Source organism: Drosophila arizonae, chromosome 3, assembly GCF_054131065.1.
Source record: "Drosophila arizonae isolate 15081-1271.41 chromosome 3, UAZ_ARI_1.0, whole genome shotgun sequence".
Taxonomy (NCBI): Eukaryota; Metazoa; Arthropoda; class Insecta; order Diptera; family Drosophilidae; genus Drosophila; species Drosophila arizonae.
The window spans coordinates 14,356,353-14,375,275 of NC_142923.1; the positions used below are offsets into that span (position 1 = coordinate 14,356,353).

Genomic DNA, 18,923 nt, shown 5'->3' on the forward strand with positions numbered 1-18,923 from the left:
ATATATAAAATATATTTACATATATATATTTCTTTTTAGTTTCTCTACTCTCGTCTTTTTTCAACTAAAAATTCACATACTCTCTGAGTGCATTACAATAATAATAATCTACCCTCTACTCATAATTCCCAGTTCGTACACAAAGTACTTATCATATTTCCCATCTACTTTTTTCATTAGTCCCACACAAGGCAGCTCATGCTTCAATTAATTGCACTTCCTTCAAGTCGTTAACCAGTTGAATGAGCTTTGCTAATGGCCAACAGCTGTTTGGGCCATATATGTGCATAGATTTAAATGCGACTTGTTTTGTGAGTCACCCTGATGCGTACAGCTGCAGTCCATTAAATGGCATGCCAAATTTTTGGCCACAAGTAACAACAGCTCAATTGCCAGCCACGTGTTGCATGTGGCACGAAATTGTTGTTAATAATATTTATGTTGTGCGCGAAGGCCTCAACACCTCCAGCCAGCGGGCTCCGATTGCGCACTTTATGGCCAGCGACTGGCCGCAAATGCGAGCTACTTAAAGTCGGCTCATATATCAGCTGGCTCTTTTATGGCCGCAATGCGTTGTATTTCAAGCGCGAGCTGGCTGGCCACCTGTTCGGCAGGCGCTCAAGTCGTTGTCACGTCTCCTCAACCACGGCTGTTCATCATCATGTGGGTCCATATGAAGCGAACTTGCAACATGAGCTGAACTTTGACTCGTTAATGCTTGTTTTCGTTTGAATTTGGTGCATATTTAGAATGTTAACTCGTTTCGCTTATTGGCCGCAACAACGCACTTAATGAGCTCTGCCCACTGGGCACGACATTTTCGCGTGTCTTATTTATAGACAGCGCTGTGGAGCAGCTAAATTATTGGCCACATTATGTTGATAATCGCTGCTTAGAACAGCAGCAATAGCTGGGAATTGCAGCAGCAACTGTTGCTCTGGCGCCAGGCAATTTTCTGTTGCAGCTGCACGACGACGACGACGTTGCAGACGACACAAAGTCTGCGATTTTTATCTGCGAGGCAAGCAGCTTATCGTGCGTGTTGCCACCAGTTGTCGACGTTGTTGTTGTCGTTGTTGTTGTTGCTGCTGCTGCTGCTGTTCCTCTGTGGCCTGGCTGCTGCCTACAAATTGTGCCCTGTCATGTGCGACTGCATTTGCATTTCATTTGCCACAACGACCGAGTCCTGCTTGCGATTTTACCTTGCCTCATTGAAAATTATCTTATTTGGCAGCAATTTGAGCCATTTAAATTTCATTTACATTTGAATATGTTGCTAGAGCTTTACATATGAGTTTGCATGTATTTTCTTAACATGGAATTAACTTATAATTTATGTAATGTAATTTAATAAGGTGCCTAATATTCCTAATTATTTAAATTCAGTTGTTAAAATTAAATAATTAATAGCAAAAATAATTGAATTCCTAGAGATTGAATACGTATTACCTCATATCAAAAAAGAAAATAATATAAATAAATATTATAAAAAATGAAATCATATTAAAAATGCAAATATGTAAATAGCATTGTTATATATTTTTAAAGAATTTTTTCAATTATAAAGATGTTTTTATAGAAATTTTATTGATTTATTTATTATGAATTATAATTAATATAAAATTAATTTAACTTTCTAGTTAGCTTTAATTGTAATCTCAAGTAAAAAAATAAATAATTAAATAAATTATCGATACAAAGTTCTTTTCTCTTTTTGTTTCTTTTGAAGTTAGTTTCAATTTTACATTAATTTTAAATAAATAACTAAATTATTAATGCAATCTTCTTTTTAATAGAGCTCCGCAAATGTATACCAGATTTGTCATCATATTATTATCCGTGTGTCATATCCCAAGTTGTATTAAGACGACGGCAATTGTTTATTGTTCCCCTTGTCGTTTTTATTTGGGCAGTTTAACAACTTAATAATTTATTTGCGCCGCTGCTGCCTGCTCCATGTGTCAGTGGTGCCTGTCGGGCCCTACCGGGCTTTTGGAACTGGAGGCTCTTTAATTATTTGCATACATCATCCAAGTGATTTGCATGCGTGGCAACTGCGAATGTCTTCGCGTGGCGTCGTGTCTGCGGCGCATAAACATGTCATATTATTTTTACTGTCTGCTAAAAGCCATGGCCAAGAGCCAGTGAGCCGTAGCCATGGTCCGCACTTGATACTCGACTCATTTTTTTCCCCTCTCGTCTGATGATGCGTCATAAAAGAGCAACAGGAAGAAGCAGCAAAAGCGAGTGGCACAGTAATATTTGAATAGATGGATGGGGGGGTGGCAGGAGTTGGGGCAGGAGTTGGGGCATGGCGTCAGCTTATCAATGCAAAACAGACGCTAGGCATTAGCTGGCGCTGGCTTTCAGCTTTTACTTCATATTTTAAAATCACGAAACGCCACGCCCCCGCATCGCATTTGCCTCCCATCTGGTGCATTGTCCACGGCGCGTTGAAGCAACCCTTGAGGGATTAAATTTCAACAGCTTTGCCGCGCGCGTTGCGCATTCTTGGCCAGCACTTTAGCTAGCTTCAATGCAGTAGCACCCAACTGCCAACTACCCAACTACCCAACCACCCAACCACCGTTCCAGCACTGGCCAGACAACCACTTTAAACGCTGCTGCAGCAGCAGCTTTTCCACTGCCGACTTTTCAGCGCTCTTTCAACTGTCTGTCCGTCCTGCTGTCTGTCCCTGTGTCTGGGATTGGAAATGGGTCTGGCATTCAGTTAATGAATGTAATCGCCATAAGCTGCCTTGTTTCCCCCCGCAGGGGATGGAGGGGCGGCGTGGACAAGTATTTGCCAAGCGCTTCTAATGAGAGCTGGCCGTCTACAAAATATTTCCTTGTAATTGGGTTCCTGAAATTTGTTTTCCCTCAGCTGCGGGAATTATAAAAGCATGTAATATGCATTTATTATTTAAAACACTTTTACGGCAGCTAATGAAATGAAACTGCGTTGGTTTATAGAAAACGCTTTTGCCGAGGGTGAGATTATGGCCAAAGAATCTTTTCTGCTGACTTTGAAGTAGCGTTAAGGAGGAAACGCAATTGATAGTGCTTATAAAAGCGGAAGCTCTAGATAAAATTCTGGGAAATTTGATTAAAAATCTTCATTTGAAATGAAAGCACACAAGTTTTTATGGTTACAAAATAATTATATCTGCTTATTTTTGATAAACAATAATTAACTTTGCACGTGGCAAATGCTTGTAAATTTTGATGAGTTATTTAGGATATTAATTCAATAAATAATTTCAACTTTAAATGTTAAAGCAACCAAAAATTTCTCAAAATTATTTAAGTAATTCTCTTGGAATATTTTTTGAATAAATTAATATATTAACAAATAAATTAAATTTTAAATGAAAACATTTTATTTTATATGCTGTTTTTGTTTTAGAATATACAATATTAAACAAAAATGCCATATGTCTTTAAGAATTATTTTTTAAATTATTATTTTTAATTAAAAAATAAATTGTACTTAGGAAATCTGATACAACAAGAGTGATGGTATTTCCGATAATATATTTCAGCAGCTGTTGTAGTTCTTATCGACAGCTAGTTATCTGAGAAATTCAAAGCAAAAATACTCATTTATTTGTTTATTCATTCTCCACTCAATATCAGTCATAATTTTTACCTCACATAACTTCAGCTAATCTTATATTTACATATTGCTGCATAAATATTTGAGCCTGAATTAAAAGTTTTATCAAAAGAAGTAAATTTTTATAAAAATAAATATTTATACATGCTTAAGCAAGCTTGCAAATAAAGTGTAGACAGAACCCATATTATTGCAAAATTTAAAGAATTTAAATTTTTGCGACTTGAGTGAGTTTTCCCAAAGTGTCAATGCCAGGCGAGAGTTAATTGTGAAGGCAAACGCAGATGCGACAAAGGCAAACAGAAGAGCGACGAATGGCAAATAGAATAAAATAAAATAATCAACAAACAAGATGCAACAAATGAGGTAATGAGTATACGCCAGGTCTGACAAAACAAGATACAGCCGTCACCCGTTAGGGTGGCATCAGGAAAGTGAAAAGCATCCAAATGCTTCAGGCGATAGAGTGAGGGGGTGAGTGGGTGTGCTGCAGAAAGGGTCGCCTGGCAAACACTTGAGCAGCCGGACAGTGTAGGCTTGGGCTCGGGCTCGGGCTCGGGCTCCGGTTCGTTCTCGTGTCGCAGGAAGCTAAAATAATTGTGAGAGCTGATGTCACGCCGTGCCTCAGAGGGCGGGGCCAGCGTTTCAATGCCGAATAGGCCGCGGGGCAGCACGGCTCGGCAATGGACAACAATGATGAGAGCAGAGCAGGCGGCAGGGCTCATTACCTAGGCGCAGGAAGAGGAAACGAGTGCTGTAGCTAAAACAATTTTAATGCTAATGAATTGAAATTGTTGAGCAGCAGGCCGTGCAACGCCTGGCGTATACGCAATGTAATTGTAAACGAATGTAAATTGAGCCCAAATGCTGCCGTTGCTCTTGTGGTTGTTGTAGCTGCTATGGTTGCTGCTGCATGTCAATGTCAAGTGCAAATGTTGCAGCCGCCGCAACAATAATCTCTCATTGTTGCTATCGGAAAATACAAATGAGGTTTTGTACTCTTGTAACATTTTGGAGGGCATTTGATGGGAATGAAATTGGAGTTGGAAGTGGAATTGGAATTGGAATTGGAACTGTGTTTGTTGCCCGGCGGGCATGTAATTCATTTTGTGTGTATGCCACAGTCCTTGACTATGACACGAGCTGAAAAACTATTAAACATATATTTTGTATATATATATACATACATACATATGTATATAGAGTCTGTTGTAAAAAAAAAGAAGGAGCGCTGCCGCAGGCGTGACTAAAGTCCGCCGCATGGCACTTCATAAAAAAGTCGTAACATTTTACGACTCTCACAATACTCCATTGCATTTTCTTGCCTTTTATTATATATTTTTTGTTCGGCTTTGGCTTTGGCTCGTCACTGATGTCATCCTTTTGTATTCCCTTCCCGGCAGACGGAGCTCTCACACAATCTGCAACAATTGTCGGAGAAGGCACGTTCCACAACCGAATTCATACAGCGGCTCAAAGGCATGAGCGACAAAGTAACCGTGAGTTGAGAACGTGAACATTTTCCAGCAGCAAATTGTTGATTTTAATTACTTGCGCACAGGAATCCTGCATTGAGTTCGAGCGTCTTGTGCACGCCCAGTGCGAGGCGCTCATTCAGGCCATACACGACCGACGCGAGTATCTGCTCGAGGCGATTCGCATGGACAAGGATACCAAAATCAGAATACTAAAGGTGAGTAGCTGCTGCTGCTCCATGATGCAATCTCTCCGGTTGGATGCAATCTCTACCTTCATTTCGACTTTCTCCCAACAGGATCAGCAATCGAATTGCACGGGCAAACTGCAGCAGACAACGGGACTCATTCAGTTCTGCATTGAGGCATTGAAGGAGACGGACAGCGCTGCCTTCTTGCAGGTGCGTTAAGCTAATGAAAATATGAAGTGACTGTGTATATATTTAAGCACATGCCTATACATTTATATTTACTCACACAGGTCGGCTCCATGTTAATCAATCGCGTGGCCAACACAGACATGACCTGGCACCAGGAGGTCACAAATGCTGCGCCTCGCGTCTCGCCCATTGTTGACTTGACTCTGGACGATGTTGCCGTTGCACGAGCCATAGACAATTTGAACTTTATACAAATGAAAGGTGCGTAAAGTCAAAATTTGTTAACTTAGATATTTTAACTAGTTTCGCAAGTAAATAATCCAAGAGTTCATACTAATCAGTTTAGCTATGAGCTAGTTAGTTTTTGCCTAAAAGTATTACTAATTTAATATTTGCTGTAGAAATTCAAGCTAAAACAGACAGCTAACACAGGCAACAATATATAGCAATCATTATATAAGAAATGTAAATGTAGTATATGATGTCGATTGACATTAAGAGAAAATGGAAATATATTTTAGCTGAGCTTAAATGAGCAGAGAGATCTACATAAGTGCAAATTATGAAACTAGTGTGAATATATTTAAACCAAAACTGAATTAGCTGAAAGATCTAATAGCAAATGAAAGAATTATTCTAGACTTTGTGTGTGTTAGTGGTTGATTGATATGAATATATTAAATGAATATATAAATATATAATATATAAATATATAAATAATCTTTGAAGAGCTTAAAAAATATTTTAGCAATTTAAATATCGCTTATAGATTTTATAATACAATATAGTATATTAAAAATATAATTTCAAAGTTTAAAAAATTTATGAACCTAATATTAAATTATTTGTATAAAATCCAGAATTGCTTTGAACATATTTCAAGTTTTAATAGCTTAACTCATATATAAAGCAGTCAGACTATTGAATTCTTAAGGAAGCTTCAATTGGAGGGCATATTATATATTTAAAATAAATATTTAATACATTGTATATTTTTTGTATCATATATATGAGTAGGGTTTCTGCAACTGCAATGGGCAAGCATATGAACAAAACATAAGCATAATAAAAATGTAGTAAATTTTAGTCGCCTCGAACTTAAATATTAGTTTATTATCTTCTAGCAGCAATATCAAGCTTAACTTTGTATAGAGAGTTTAAGAACCAGGTATACCTTGATATAGGTTGCTTGCCTAGTTTCTTCCAGAAATAATAATTTGTATCTGCCGCACAATTTAGCTATGAATGCTTCGCCCTGGCTATTAAATAATCTTTTATACAAATGCCCAACAGAACTTCTGGCTAATCTCGCGCACAAATTTATATTTTTATTAAAGAAGAAATCGCTACTAAAAAGATAAGAAGACAATTAAAAACTTAAAGCCTGAAAGCAATATATTCCTTAATTTTCTTTGTAATTTATATAGTTTTAAAATTTCAATTTTCTAGCCAGAATAATATTCGACTATGGAAAGCTTTAAAATCAGCTCTTTAAAATTTTTAGCCCCTTTCTTAAAGAGCCCAATAACAATTCATTTCGGCGCCCTTTTAGCGTAAATTTGTGTAACCAAATTATGTAGGCAGCTCGTAACATAAATATTGGAACTAATTGTCACAGGCTAAGGTAAAATTGTATCACACAATGTCAATAAACACTCACACCTAACAGCACACAACATGCACTCAACTCGCACACACTCGCACACACCACTCCACACATACACACACACTTGAAAGTGTTGAAACAATAGCGCGAGCTCACTAAGTGCCATTGGAAAGTGCGCTCCAGAGACGCGAGCAGTAAAAATAGTTGAGATAGTTAGGGGTATTCCCTGGAGGCAAACTCCATGTATAAATATAGAAAACGAGAAAGGGGAACAAAGTGCAAAGTGTAAAGTGAAACGAGACGCAGTTCCATTTCTTTGGACTGACAAATTTCTAGGGAAAGGCCCACCCACACACACACACACGCACACACTCAGAGACACACCTAAAATAACAAAAGAAAGTGTTGAAATTTGATACATTTTTCCTGTTGATTGTGTCTAATTTATGAGCATATAAAACACACACACACGTACAAAATATTAATAATGCTATAAATATGAAATTTATGTTATGTGATATAGCTAATATGAATATATATTTAAATATCTATAAATCTATGTATCTGGATATGTTTTAAATGTCTTTAACTTTTTGTGCTTCTCTTTTATCGCGCGCCTGCTCCATATAAAAAACAAAAACATTTCTATGTGCTGCTTGATTTCATAAATAAATAAATAAAATCAATTCAAATCATACACAAACAGTCAAAGATGAGGATGAAAGATGTCCGGCAGGTGAGCAACTAATGCAACCAACAAAAACAAAAACAAACAAAACCCAACAAATTTCTAACTGTTTTTTTTTTTTAGTTCTTTCACCAAAGAAAAATTTCATGAAAATTAAACAAACATTTTTTGGTTGCGTTCAAATAAAACAAACATAAAAATTCAACAATTTCCATCTTGGTGCTAAAGCTATCACACACACTCACACATACACACACACGTGCAGTCTCTCACTCACACACACACACATACATTGGAATTTTCATTGTTGGCCATTTTGTTTTTTTCATGGGCTTTTGCTATTGTTTCTCTGTGTACGCGCCTACGCATAATAATTTTCACATTTTCATTTCAACAACGAACAGGCAAAAAAGGAAGCAGCAGAAAATAAAATAATGTATGAAAAAAGCGAGAGCACAAGAAAAATGAAAATGCTGTCAAAATATTTTCACTTCCGCTGCGCTCCACCGCAAACTGTCAGCGAGGCGAAGCTTCAAGTGACATAATTTGAGTTTTTCGTTTTTCTGCACATTTATTTTATATTTTTTACGACTTTTTATTTATATTTATAAATTTTTTTTTTTCGTCTCTTGCCACAGCTTTATTATTTTACGCTTTGGCTTTCAATTTATGCTCCAGCTTTGACATTTTTGCGTCCGAGTGATTCGCCCCGAGCGAGCGGGCTTTATCCCCAAACACTTGGCCATATCCTTTTCAGTGCTTGGGGTTCGCCTTTAGCGCTTGCCAATAAATTTCGAATTCAAAACTTTTTACCTGCCTTTTTACCTGACATTTGACAGCTTGGCGCCTGCTTAATTTCGCCTGTTTTCCTTCTCTTCCTTTTAATGCGTATTTTGTGGCATACTTTGGGGCGCCTTCGCCGCTCGCTTGTTTTGCGAGCCATAAACTTTTATTGTCACGCTTCTGTTGCTCCAGCAGCGGCTCAATTAGTAATTATATATATATAAATAATGCATGCTAAAGCTTTTGCTAGTCTAAGTGCCCAAATGGGACAACTTTTAGTTAAGTGCTCTTGGGCGTGGGCGTGGCTTTGGCTTGGCTGGGGTATCTGCAGTGCCTTGCTTTTGAATTTGGTCTTCCCATTCAACTGTTTTATTTATTTTCAATTGACAGTTTCTAAATTACATTTATTTTTAGTTTTTTTTTTTAATCATTAAATTTTTTCAATATAATTTTATTGTATTTTTATTATTTATTTCTATCGCTTTTTAACTGTTTCAGTTTACTATTTTTCTGTCAACTTCTGTATTTATTTTAAATTCAATTTATTTGTTTTCAATTTTGTTTTTATGAGGGTTATTAATTTTCTGCAAACTTTTTTATATATATTTTACTATTTATTTTTTTTAAATTCAATTTATGATTTAAATTTTTTTTTTTCGTTTTTCCTTTATGGAATTTTCCATCAGCCTCTATGAATAATTAAATTAAATTTATTAGATTAAGCTACACAGGTTGCTATAAAGGTAGCTAAATTATAAATTGGTAATTTCATTTTTCCCCTGCCCAAGATTTGTATTTTAATTTATTATGTCAATTGAGACAGGTTGCTCTAAAGGACCTGACTTAACTTTATTTTCACATAAATGTATTTGCTGGATATTACATATTATCTAACAACTGGTGTATGTAACTATTTGGTTAAAATAATTAATGGCTTTAAGGTGCTTTTCATATAGTTTTTTTTTTTTAGTTTGGTTTTAAATCAATTTTAATATTTCATTTCTATTTCTTTATACTAATCAGTTGATAAATATGTTATATAATAAAAAAAAAAATAGTAATTATATTAATATTGATTTTATTTATTTATTTATTTATTTTTAATAATTCTGTTAACTTTACTCTGACTTGTGCCACAGTTATTTAAAATATAATTTTGTCTACTAACCCACACACACATACTTACATACATAGACAATTACACTTATACTATATATATATATCAAACTAATGTGACTCTATCGTCTCTTTCCCCCTATCTCTTTCTCCCTTTGATCATATAGCACCCTCGACGCCGACAATTTTGCCAGCGGATTGCTCAGCGGAGAACAATTCTGTGACTGTTGCGTGGCAGCCACCGAGCCATTGCTTTGTCGAGGGATATGTCCTGGAGCTGGACGATGGCAGCGGCGGCGAGTTCAGGGTAAGTCAGCGCAACTCGACTGGCTTTAATGGGTATTCAACCATCGACATTTTACAGGAAGTTTATTGCGGCAAGGAAACAATTTGCACCGTTGACGGTCTCCACTTCAACTCCATGTACAATGCGCGCGTGAAGGCCTTCAACAGCGCCGGCGAGGGTGAATACTCGGAGCTGATTGGACTGCAAACAGCGGAAGGTGAGTGGCCCCCCCCAGTCTTACCCCCCCCCCCCCCTCGCTACTCGTCCACTATTCTCGCACTAGACTAGTACTAGCTTTTTCAATTAAACTCTCAGCTTCAAGCTATTGCCGCTCGTTCCTGGTTCTGGCTCTAGTTCTGGCTCTGGTTCGGGTTCTGCTGCTGCAGCTACTTTGCCAACAACTCTTTTATAATTTAATCCTTTTCGGTCATGCGCCAAGCCCCCTTTGCTTTCCGCTGCCGTCTGTCGTGCTTTGCATGTCAAACAGCCATTGACCCCTTTAGCTGCGCCTGCCGGCCAGAGGCGGCTCCATTCGCAATCCAATTCTCACTTGATTGATGCATGCGCCACCTGACATACACAGCCAGTCCGCCCAATCACCCACTCTTCCTCTTGCCTAACCACATTGCAAATGAAACTGACGCTTGAAGTTATTTAATTTATAAAATTGCCAGCGCATTCCATGGCCATGGCGTTGTCCTGGCGTCTGCTTTATCCTTGGCATTTTATTAGTTGCCCCAACGTTAATTTGCAACTTTTAATTGATTATTGCTTGGAGGTTAACCCCGCGCTGCAAATTCTGCCCCCAGACTCTGGCAGCTCCGACTCAAGCGAATTGTTATTTTATAAAGTGTTTACATAGGGCGCGTACGCCTAAGTAATTAACGGTTAACCGTTGACGCTTAATGAGGCGTAGCACTCGCTGCCTGGGCGTATACGAATCGGGCAATGGGTGGGCTCTGCTAATTGAGCTGGCTTCCAAACATTAAGCAAAACACCTCGAAAATATATGTACAAATCGTAGAGAAAGGGTTAGAATGAGGGAAGGGTGTGAGAGATAGATAGAGAGAGAGAGAGAGAGAGAAGTAGAAAATGACAATCATGTAAATTAGTGTGTCTGGCTTTTTTCTGTTTCTTTTATAACAATATTTTATTGTTATATGCAAAATATGTAATAGAAAAATAAGAGCTATATTACGAGTATTTATGTATTTATGTATGTATTTATTAGTAATATATTATTTTCCAAGCTCGCAAATCATTGTAGAACACTTCAGAATCACTCAATCGGGTCTTTTACTCACACTCTCAGAAAGAACTCAGAGAGCGACCGATCACGTCTTTCCCTCACACTCTCAGAAAGAACAGAAAGAGAGTAACCGATAGCGTCACACTGTTAGAAAAGACCTAACGAGCATCCGATTGCGTATTTTACTCACACTCTGAGAAAGGAATCAGAGAGCAGCCGATTGCTTCGGTACTTAAGCTTTTGATTTGTTTCGTTTTTCTCTGGCTGCCCTCTTTGGTTGAGTTAAAAGCAGCAAGTCTTTTGTGTATGTGTTTGTATGTGTGCGTGGGTGTGTTCGCTAAGCGCATCAATGCATTGCAATGGTTTGAGTGTGTGCGTGTGAGGACCGTTTGACTTTTTGAGTTTGCTCATTACTCAACTTTATGGTGCGAACGTCAATCGTTTCACTCCCGAAACGAAGTTCGTCAAAAAGAGCGTCACACGAATAGTTCAACTCAAGGCGCTCGACAGCAAATAAAAACGAAATGCACCGAAGTCTATTGCTCAGAAGAAGATCAGTTGGGAGCGAAAACAGATCGCGCACAGAGCGTAAGGAGTCAAACAGCTTGATTTTCTTAGAAGAATTTTAGATCAGATTTGTCATCTAGGCGAGCAGAAATTAAACTTTTGACGGCTGAGGCTTAGCGGTCATTCCAAAAATCTGCAAAATCAAATCCAGCAGCTCAGCTATTATAGGGCTCATAATTTTAACCCTTGTTAACAATTTCCTTTTCATTCTAATATTCCCTTTAAAACAACAACAAATTACCTTCCAAAAACATTTCCATAAAACCCCGTAAGCTCTTAACTTCAGCTGCACAAATCAGCTTGAATTGCCTTAACTTAAGTCATTGCTCGATTTGATATTAATCTGAACTAGATTAGACTAGACTTATTTGTTTTCAATAAATGGCTTGTTATTAACGCCAAATCATATTGTGGCATCAACAAAGCGAAACAATAAACTTCAAGCTTGTTATTGTGGCTGGCTGCCTTTGGTGGCCAATAAAAAAGGCAGTCAATGCAGGCAGCGCAACGTCATCGTCATCATCATCATCATCATCGTCATCGTCATCATAGTGGCAACTGCCTGCAGCTCGTCTGCCTTAGTTGGCTTTAGTGGCATTCCCCAAGCGCCTTGGCTTTGGCCACTTAATGCCCCACAACAATAAAAGTAAATTTAATAAAGTACTTCGACTCGAGCCCTGCTCGTGGCATACTTTGCGGCGCATAACAGCATAAACTATGGGCCACTGGCCACCGGCCACCGGCCACCGACTGCAACTTAGCCAAGTGCTGCAACTGAAGCCACTCCGCTGGTCAGCACGAGCCACTGGCCACCAACCACCGGGCAGGAGACAGCCATCAGCTAGGCAGGAGGCCGCAGCTACTTGCCACTAGCCACTCGCCAAGGCCACTTGAGCTTTGACAATAGAGAAAATTGCAGGCTCATGCTGCACAGTGGTTCGAGGTGCTGCGAAAAATTGAAAACTAATTTTAATGTTTTATTTTGAGTAAAGTGAAAAAATGTTAATAGTTTCCATCTTGTTAGGGCTTACCTAAATGTGCAGTATATATAATCTTTGTCAATAACATTAATAGCTTATCTAACGGTATATTTAAAATATGAAAATTCCATCAACTCTTTATATTTTTCTATCTATGATTATGGTAGATTAAATGAGATATTAGATCATTATGTATTGGATATTTAGAACTTAAATTGAATTAAATTGATATAAAAAATGATATTCAAAATTAAGGCATTTACTTCTTATGATTGTTAATTAATAACATAAAATATTATTTTTATGATTTATTATTATTAATTTTTTATGTTGTTTAATTTTAACATTAAATTTATAATCGTTATAACCTTTAAGTTTTTTTTTTAAATCTAATTAAGCACTTTTTATACTAAGTAAATTAATAATTTAATTAAGATAGACATTTTTGCTTATATCAAAAATTTTACTTTGGCCCACTGTCCTTAGCTATTGTTCAACATCTGCTAGCTTTAATTTCTCTTGTCAATTTTCGACCATAAAACCCACTGTAGTGCTAGCTAGTCAGCTCTGCACCAAGCTGCCACCTTGGAGACTGTTGTCTGCTTCAATATTCGCTTATTTTCCATTATATCATGTCTCTTTCTCTCTCTCACTCTCTCTTTCGCTTCCTCTTTATCTGTGCTTGCAGTGGCCTGGTTCACGTTTGATCCCGTGCTGAGCGGCGGAGCTGGCTCTGGACTAATCTTTAGCAAAAATAATGCCACCGTCTCTGTGGAGGGCTGGGAGCATCGTGTGGCCCTTGGATCTGTGGGCTTCTCGCGCGGCGTCCACTACTGGGAGTTCACCATTGACAACTATACGGCGGACACGGATCCGGCATTCGGTGTGGCCCGCATCGATGTGGCCAGGAACAAAATGTTGGGTGAGTACAAATTGTCGAACTGCAGAGCTGTCGAGCTGCAGGTGTGGATGGGTGCGGGGCCACTTTTGGCATTTGAAATTCAATTAAAAAACGACACGCCCACTCGAGGCGCTGCAAAGCACTTGAAAAGCTTTCACAAACTTTGCGCCAAGCGCAAAAGAAGAACAAAAGAAACTATCCAAATGCAACGGAAATCGAAGCAACAAATAGATTTGCAGCGCCACCTAGCGTTGACAAAAGGCCAATCATATGCAGAAAACTTTGTAGCTAATAAATAAGTGACGCAAATACGACGACGAGTTAAGGGAGGGCAGCAGAAGGCGCAACGTTGCTGCTCTGGAGAAGAAACTTTTCCATTTCCATTTCACTCCGGCCAATATAATGGCAAATGGAAGGCGTCATTTCGATTGGTGGGCGTGACCAGAAAAACTTTTGCCATTTCTTGTTGCGTGTGCGTGAAAGTTTTCGGCAAGAACTTTGCAGTTGCCAAGGATCTAGAAACCATTCGAGGTGCCAACAAACACCCAAATACAAACACATATATAAAAGGAGGCGTGCCCAGACGCCTGGCAAGTAAATTGATTGAAAATGCGTTTCAAAGGAGGCGTGGCAGGTAGTGCCGGACGGGAGTGAGTGCGGTAGAGGAAGTGGGAATACGATAGGGTTATATGGGATTGTTGGACAGACAAAAGTAATTAAAAGTGCGACACTTCGAGTTTTGCGCGTGACAAAAGTTTATTTGTGGATTCGACTCGCCTCTTAAATTATTTGGTAGAAATTCTCAAAGTACTTTTCTATAGTTAAAGCTCTGCCCGCGCTCCATTAAGCATTTGCGCTCGACTCCTGCAATTCGCAAGTTTTGAAATTAAATTTTCATATGCAAACGCTGAAGTTCGCTAACGAAATGCGAAACTTTGGCGCAGGTGGCGCCCCCAAGCGGCTGACATTGACACTAACAGTGCAGTTGTTGCCAACTTCTTTTTACGAGCTGTTGCTGTTGTTTTTGTTGTCCTTGTTGTGCTGCTGCTGCAGTTGTCTTTTGGAATATAACAAAAGCAAGGTGAAAGCTGAAAATGAAATGGAAAAAACTGATGTCGCCTGAAGTCATTTGCAGTAGTAGATGGAAAAACATATTGAAGGAAGAGTGAAAGAGAGGAGAGTGAACAGAGAGAGAAAGTCGACTAAGCTAAAAACACTGCTGTGAGTCTATATAAAGTCTGTGAGTTATGAAGAATAATCAGAGTAAATTTATGTTCTCCATAAATATAATATAATAAGGCTGTTCTAGCTAAAAGTCTTATCAAAAACTTCAAGTTTAATATCATAATGAATATCTTAACTAATTATACAGAAATAAGTTGCTCTATGAGGACTTAAATAATGGGAGGATTTTATCAAATACAATCAAACTGAACATTCTGGTAGATATAGTCCTTAGAGAATATTATCCTGGAAAAAAATTGATTATATAGGAGCTTGATGTATCCAGTATGAATGAAATTTCAGTACCTGACTCTGATAATAATAATAAATATATTAAAATATATAAATATATATATAAATCATTGCAAGGTTTTGTCACAGAGAACCACTTTGCATATCTTTAGAGAGTACTTTAAACCTTGAGATAAATACCTGATATAGGAGTTAAATTTCTCCACAACCGAAGAAATGCCTTTGCCTTGCTCAAATATAAATTTATTAGACTATACATAGCTATCTATCTATCGTTTCCACCTATCTTAAATACTTTCTCCACTATCTCCCATCCATTTCAGGCAAGGATGAGAAGTCGTTTGCCATGTACATTGATCGCCAGCGCTCGTGGTTCCAGCACAATTCCATACACGAGCGTCGCGTCGAGGGCGGCATCACCACGGGCAGCACAATTGGCGTGCTGCTGGATCTGGAGCGGCACACGCTCAGTTTCCTGGTGAACGAGATGCCGCAGGGCTCGGTGGCTTTCCGGGATCTCTATGGTGTCTTCTATCCAGCGGTGAGCATCAATCGCGGCGTCACCTTGACTATGCACACGGCTTTGGATGCGCCCAAAATGGATTATTTCTAGAGAGAGAAAGAGAGAAAGAGGGAGGAGTAGCGAATTGTGTAAATATAGCTTGACATTTAGCAGTTATCGGTGTCTATATGCATATAAACTTATACTATATAGCCTATAGCATAATCTACATACACTTACTCCACATACTTGTGCTTATTATATGAACGTAGTCTCGGGCAGAACTTAGCGACATATCTACAATCTATTCGTATCTCTATTTAAAACTCAAGACAACGTTTCAAAAACGCTGTAAAAAATAAAAAAAAAATTAATTTAATATATAGTCAGCGTTGCTTGAATCAAATAATTATTCAAAATAATTGAAAACCAAATAAATGTAAAATACACTGAATTAAATATAATATATTAAAATTTTTAAGTTTTTTTGCAATATATAGAAAGCCAAAAATCAAGCACCGTGCAAAACACAAAAAATAAAAAAGAATGAAGAGAAAATAAATCAAATTTAAGTGCATCAATCTAAAAATCATGCAAACCATAATAAACACACAGAAAAAATCCATTAGTATTTAGTCGAGATAGGAAACACGTATACATATAAATAAATATATATCTGTGTGTATTTGCGTGTTTGCCGGAAATTTTTGCGTGTTAAATTGCAAGCCAAAAATTATGATAAATATAAAAAAAAATAAAGGGTAAAAAAAAGCAGTTAAATGCATAATTATTTGCGTGCAAATAAAATAAAATAAAATTACAAATGCAGAAATCAAATATGATTAGCGAAAAATGTGGTCTGGCCATGGCCACAAGTATTTAGTATTAAGACTGAATGCAAGTTTTTACAGGCAATCGAAATTTAAATTGAACCAAAAAGAGAGGAAAAAAAAAAAACAAACAAACAAAATTATAAAAAACCCTACTTCAAAGTTCTCAATGTTAAATGTGCAAATTTTCATAATTATAAAAAAAAGAACACCCACACTCACAATCAAAAAACACAATTTGCTTAAAAATATTAAATTAATTATCATTCTTAAATATATATGTATGTATACATTAATATTAATTAACATACTTATTATTAAGTTTCATGTAAATATCAACATAATCTATTTTATATATTTACATATATAAATATTTTCATTTAATGTAATTACTTCACAAACACGGGCTATGAATGTTTGTTTACTATAATTATAAATATTATTATTTTTTTGTGTGAGTATACTTAATATACATATATGCATAAATATTTGCTAGTTTTACGTGTGTAATATTTAAACATAAATCCCTTATTTATACCTTTCCATTTTAAGCATATACACAAATAAAATAAAACACTAAAATGCAACGACAAATTATCGTAAAATTAAAATCTCTATGCATGTTTAATATCTATAGTTGTAATAATACTTATAATAATAAAATAATTCAGAACATGATAGAAACAAACAATCGAACAGGAACAACAACAAATCCTATTTTAATGGCATCAACAAAAACAACAACAGCTGACACGAAATTATTTATAAAGTCATATTGAAAATAAATAAATATTGAAATTGCAGATGAAATTTTGTGGAACAATTTATTGCGGAAGCGCCCATTGGCAAGTTGGAGTGTTAGCGGGACCAATAAATTTTTGAAATATTTCTATTTGTATAATCGACGTGTTTGCCAAAAGATCTAAAGGTCTAATTAAAATTCAGCGTGCTCATATATGTGAAACGAAATGCTAGTTGGATATTTGAAAATTAAAATAGGCCAATTAGAACATATTTTCATATTTATGTTCCATATAAGCGATAAATATGAAATGGAGCTGAGATTAGAATTAACTAAATATGCCAAAATGAGCGCAATGGCAATGGTAGTCCAAAATGCTCTCATCATAAAATGCTCTTCATTTATAAAGAAGCTGTGCTAGGCCAGAGGAATGAAGCGGCTTTCGTTGCCAATCAGTAGCTGCATGCCTGGGCAATTGATCTATTACTTAAGGCATTCTCTCTATGCAAAAATTTGGTTATTCCTAAGGGAAATTAAAATATTATTAATATTATTATTATTATTATTATTATTAATATTATTATTATTATTTTAATTATATATAGTTTAATTTGAATCTTTTCTGCTTAAATATTAGTTTACGGGTCTCTAAAGCACATAATAGATAGTAAATTAAAGTTAATGGTTATACCAATGAAAAAATACACTAATTTATAACTAAATACCTAAGCCAGAAATTTATATAGGGATAACTTGATTCTTGACATTTACTAAAGAAAGTTAGCTATAGATCCGATAGTAAGTATATTGTGTACCATTTTGATAATAACGAGTTTCAGATATACGTATGTATATATTATATACATACGTATATATGTATAATCAGATATCAGTTCCAAATATACGTATGTATATATTATAGACGTATATATCTATAATCATTCAACCACATCATGTTTGCTGAAGTGTTAAGCTTGCATGACGCCAATGCCACATCGGAAAAACCTATGTTCATTTAGAATAGCTAGATTGATGATAGAATGATGACGATATTAGACATACATTATGTATGTCTTCTCGCATCATTTGTCAGCAAATGACCAAATTAATTAAGTAATTCACAATTCAAATTTATGGGATTAATTGAGGTTAAAATGGTTGCGTTACAAATACATTAGAAAGCTGAACTTTAATTCATCAATAAATTTAGAGGACGTGGCTGGTAAGTGAGTGAGAGAGAGAGAGAGAGAGAAAGAGAGAGGGGGAAAGAGATAGGAATGAGTAAAGCATGAAGAGATGAAATATAAATGATTTATATATTCTATATATAATTTACATGTATTGAGAGACTATATTACTGACAATTAGTTTATAAAAAATTCAGTTGGAGTTAATCTTTAGCGGTTTGTTGTTTTTTGTACGATGGGCCTTTAATAGTAATACTAATATGGATGTTTGAACTCTATGCATAAAGCAGAGGCAAGGCAGCAAAGCAGCTCTGACAACCACGTACCACATCCGCATTACCAACAACAACAGCAACAACACTGCAATGGAGAATGTTGTTGGGGAATCGGTGAACGCAACGAGGCGCGAAAACATTTACTCAACACTTAGCGTCAGTTGGCAGCTTGGGTTGTTGCAAGTTTCTTGTGTGGCAGGCTGGCTGGCAGGACGCTAGAGGGGGGAGCCTGCGACGTGAGGCGAAAGTTTTATGATTTATGAA

The 18,923-nt window shown here is 36.7% G+C and overlaps 1 protein-coding gene across 2 annotated transcripts in view; it reads left to right on the forward strand.

Annotated features, from left to right (window-relative positions):
• The window catches only part of Trim9 (E3 ubiquitin-protein ligase Trim9), a 117,255-nt gene extending 100,206 nt beyond the window's left edge, over positions 1-17,049 (forward strand). The window contains exons 2-10 of one of the 2 annotated variants that reach the window (XM_018004638.2): positions 5,020-5,115; positions 5,178-5,309; positions 5,391-5,492; positions 5,573-5,732; positions 7,784-7,813; positions 9,832-9,971; positions 10,029-10,167; positions 13,435-13,668; positions 15,447-17,049. In XM_018004638.2, the coding sequence (XP_017860127.1) occupies positions 5,020-5,115; positions 5,178-5,309; positions 5,391-5,492; positions 5,573-5,732; positions 7,784-7,813; positions 9,832-9,971; positions 10,029-10,167; positions 13,435-13,668; positions 15,447-15,736 (1,323 nt within the window). In that variant the 3' untranslated portion in view covers positions 15,737-17,049. The remainder of the gene's footprint in view (positions 1-5,019; positions 5,116-5,177; positions 5,310-5,390; positions 5,493-5,572; positions 5,733-7,783; positions 7,814-9,831; positions 9,972-10,028; positions 10,168-13,434; positions 13,669-15,446) is intronic. The other variant, XM_018004639.2, reaches the window with a different exon arrangement.
• Positions 17,050-18,923: the final 1,874 nt, after the last annotated feature.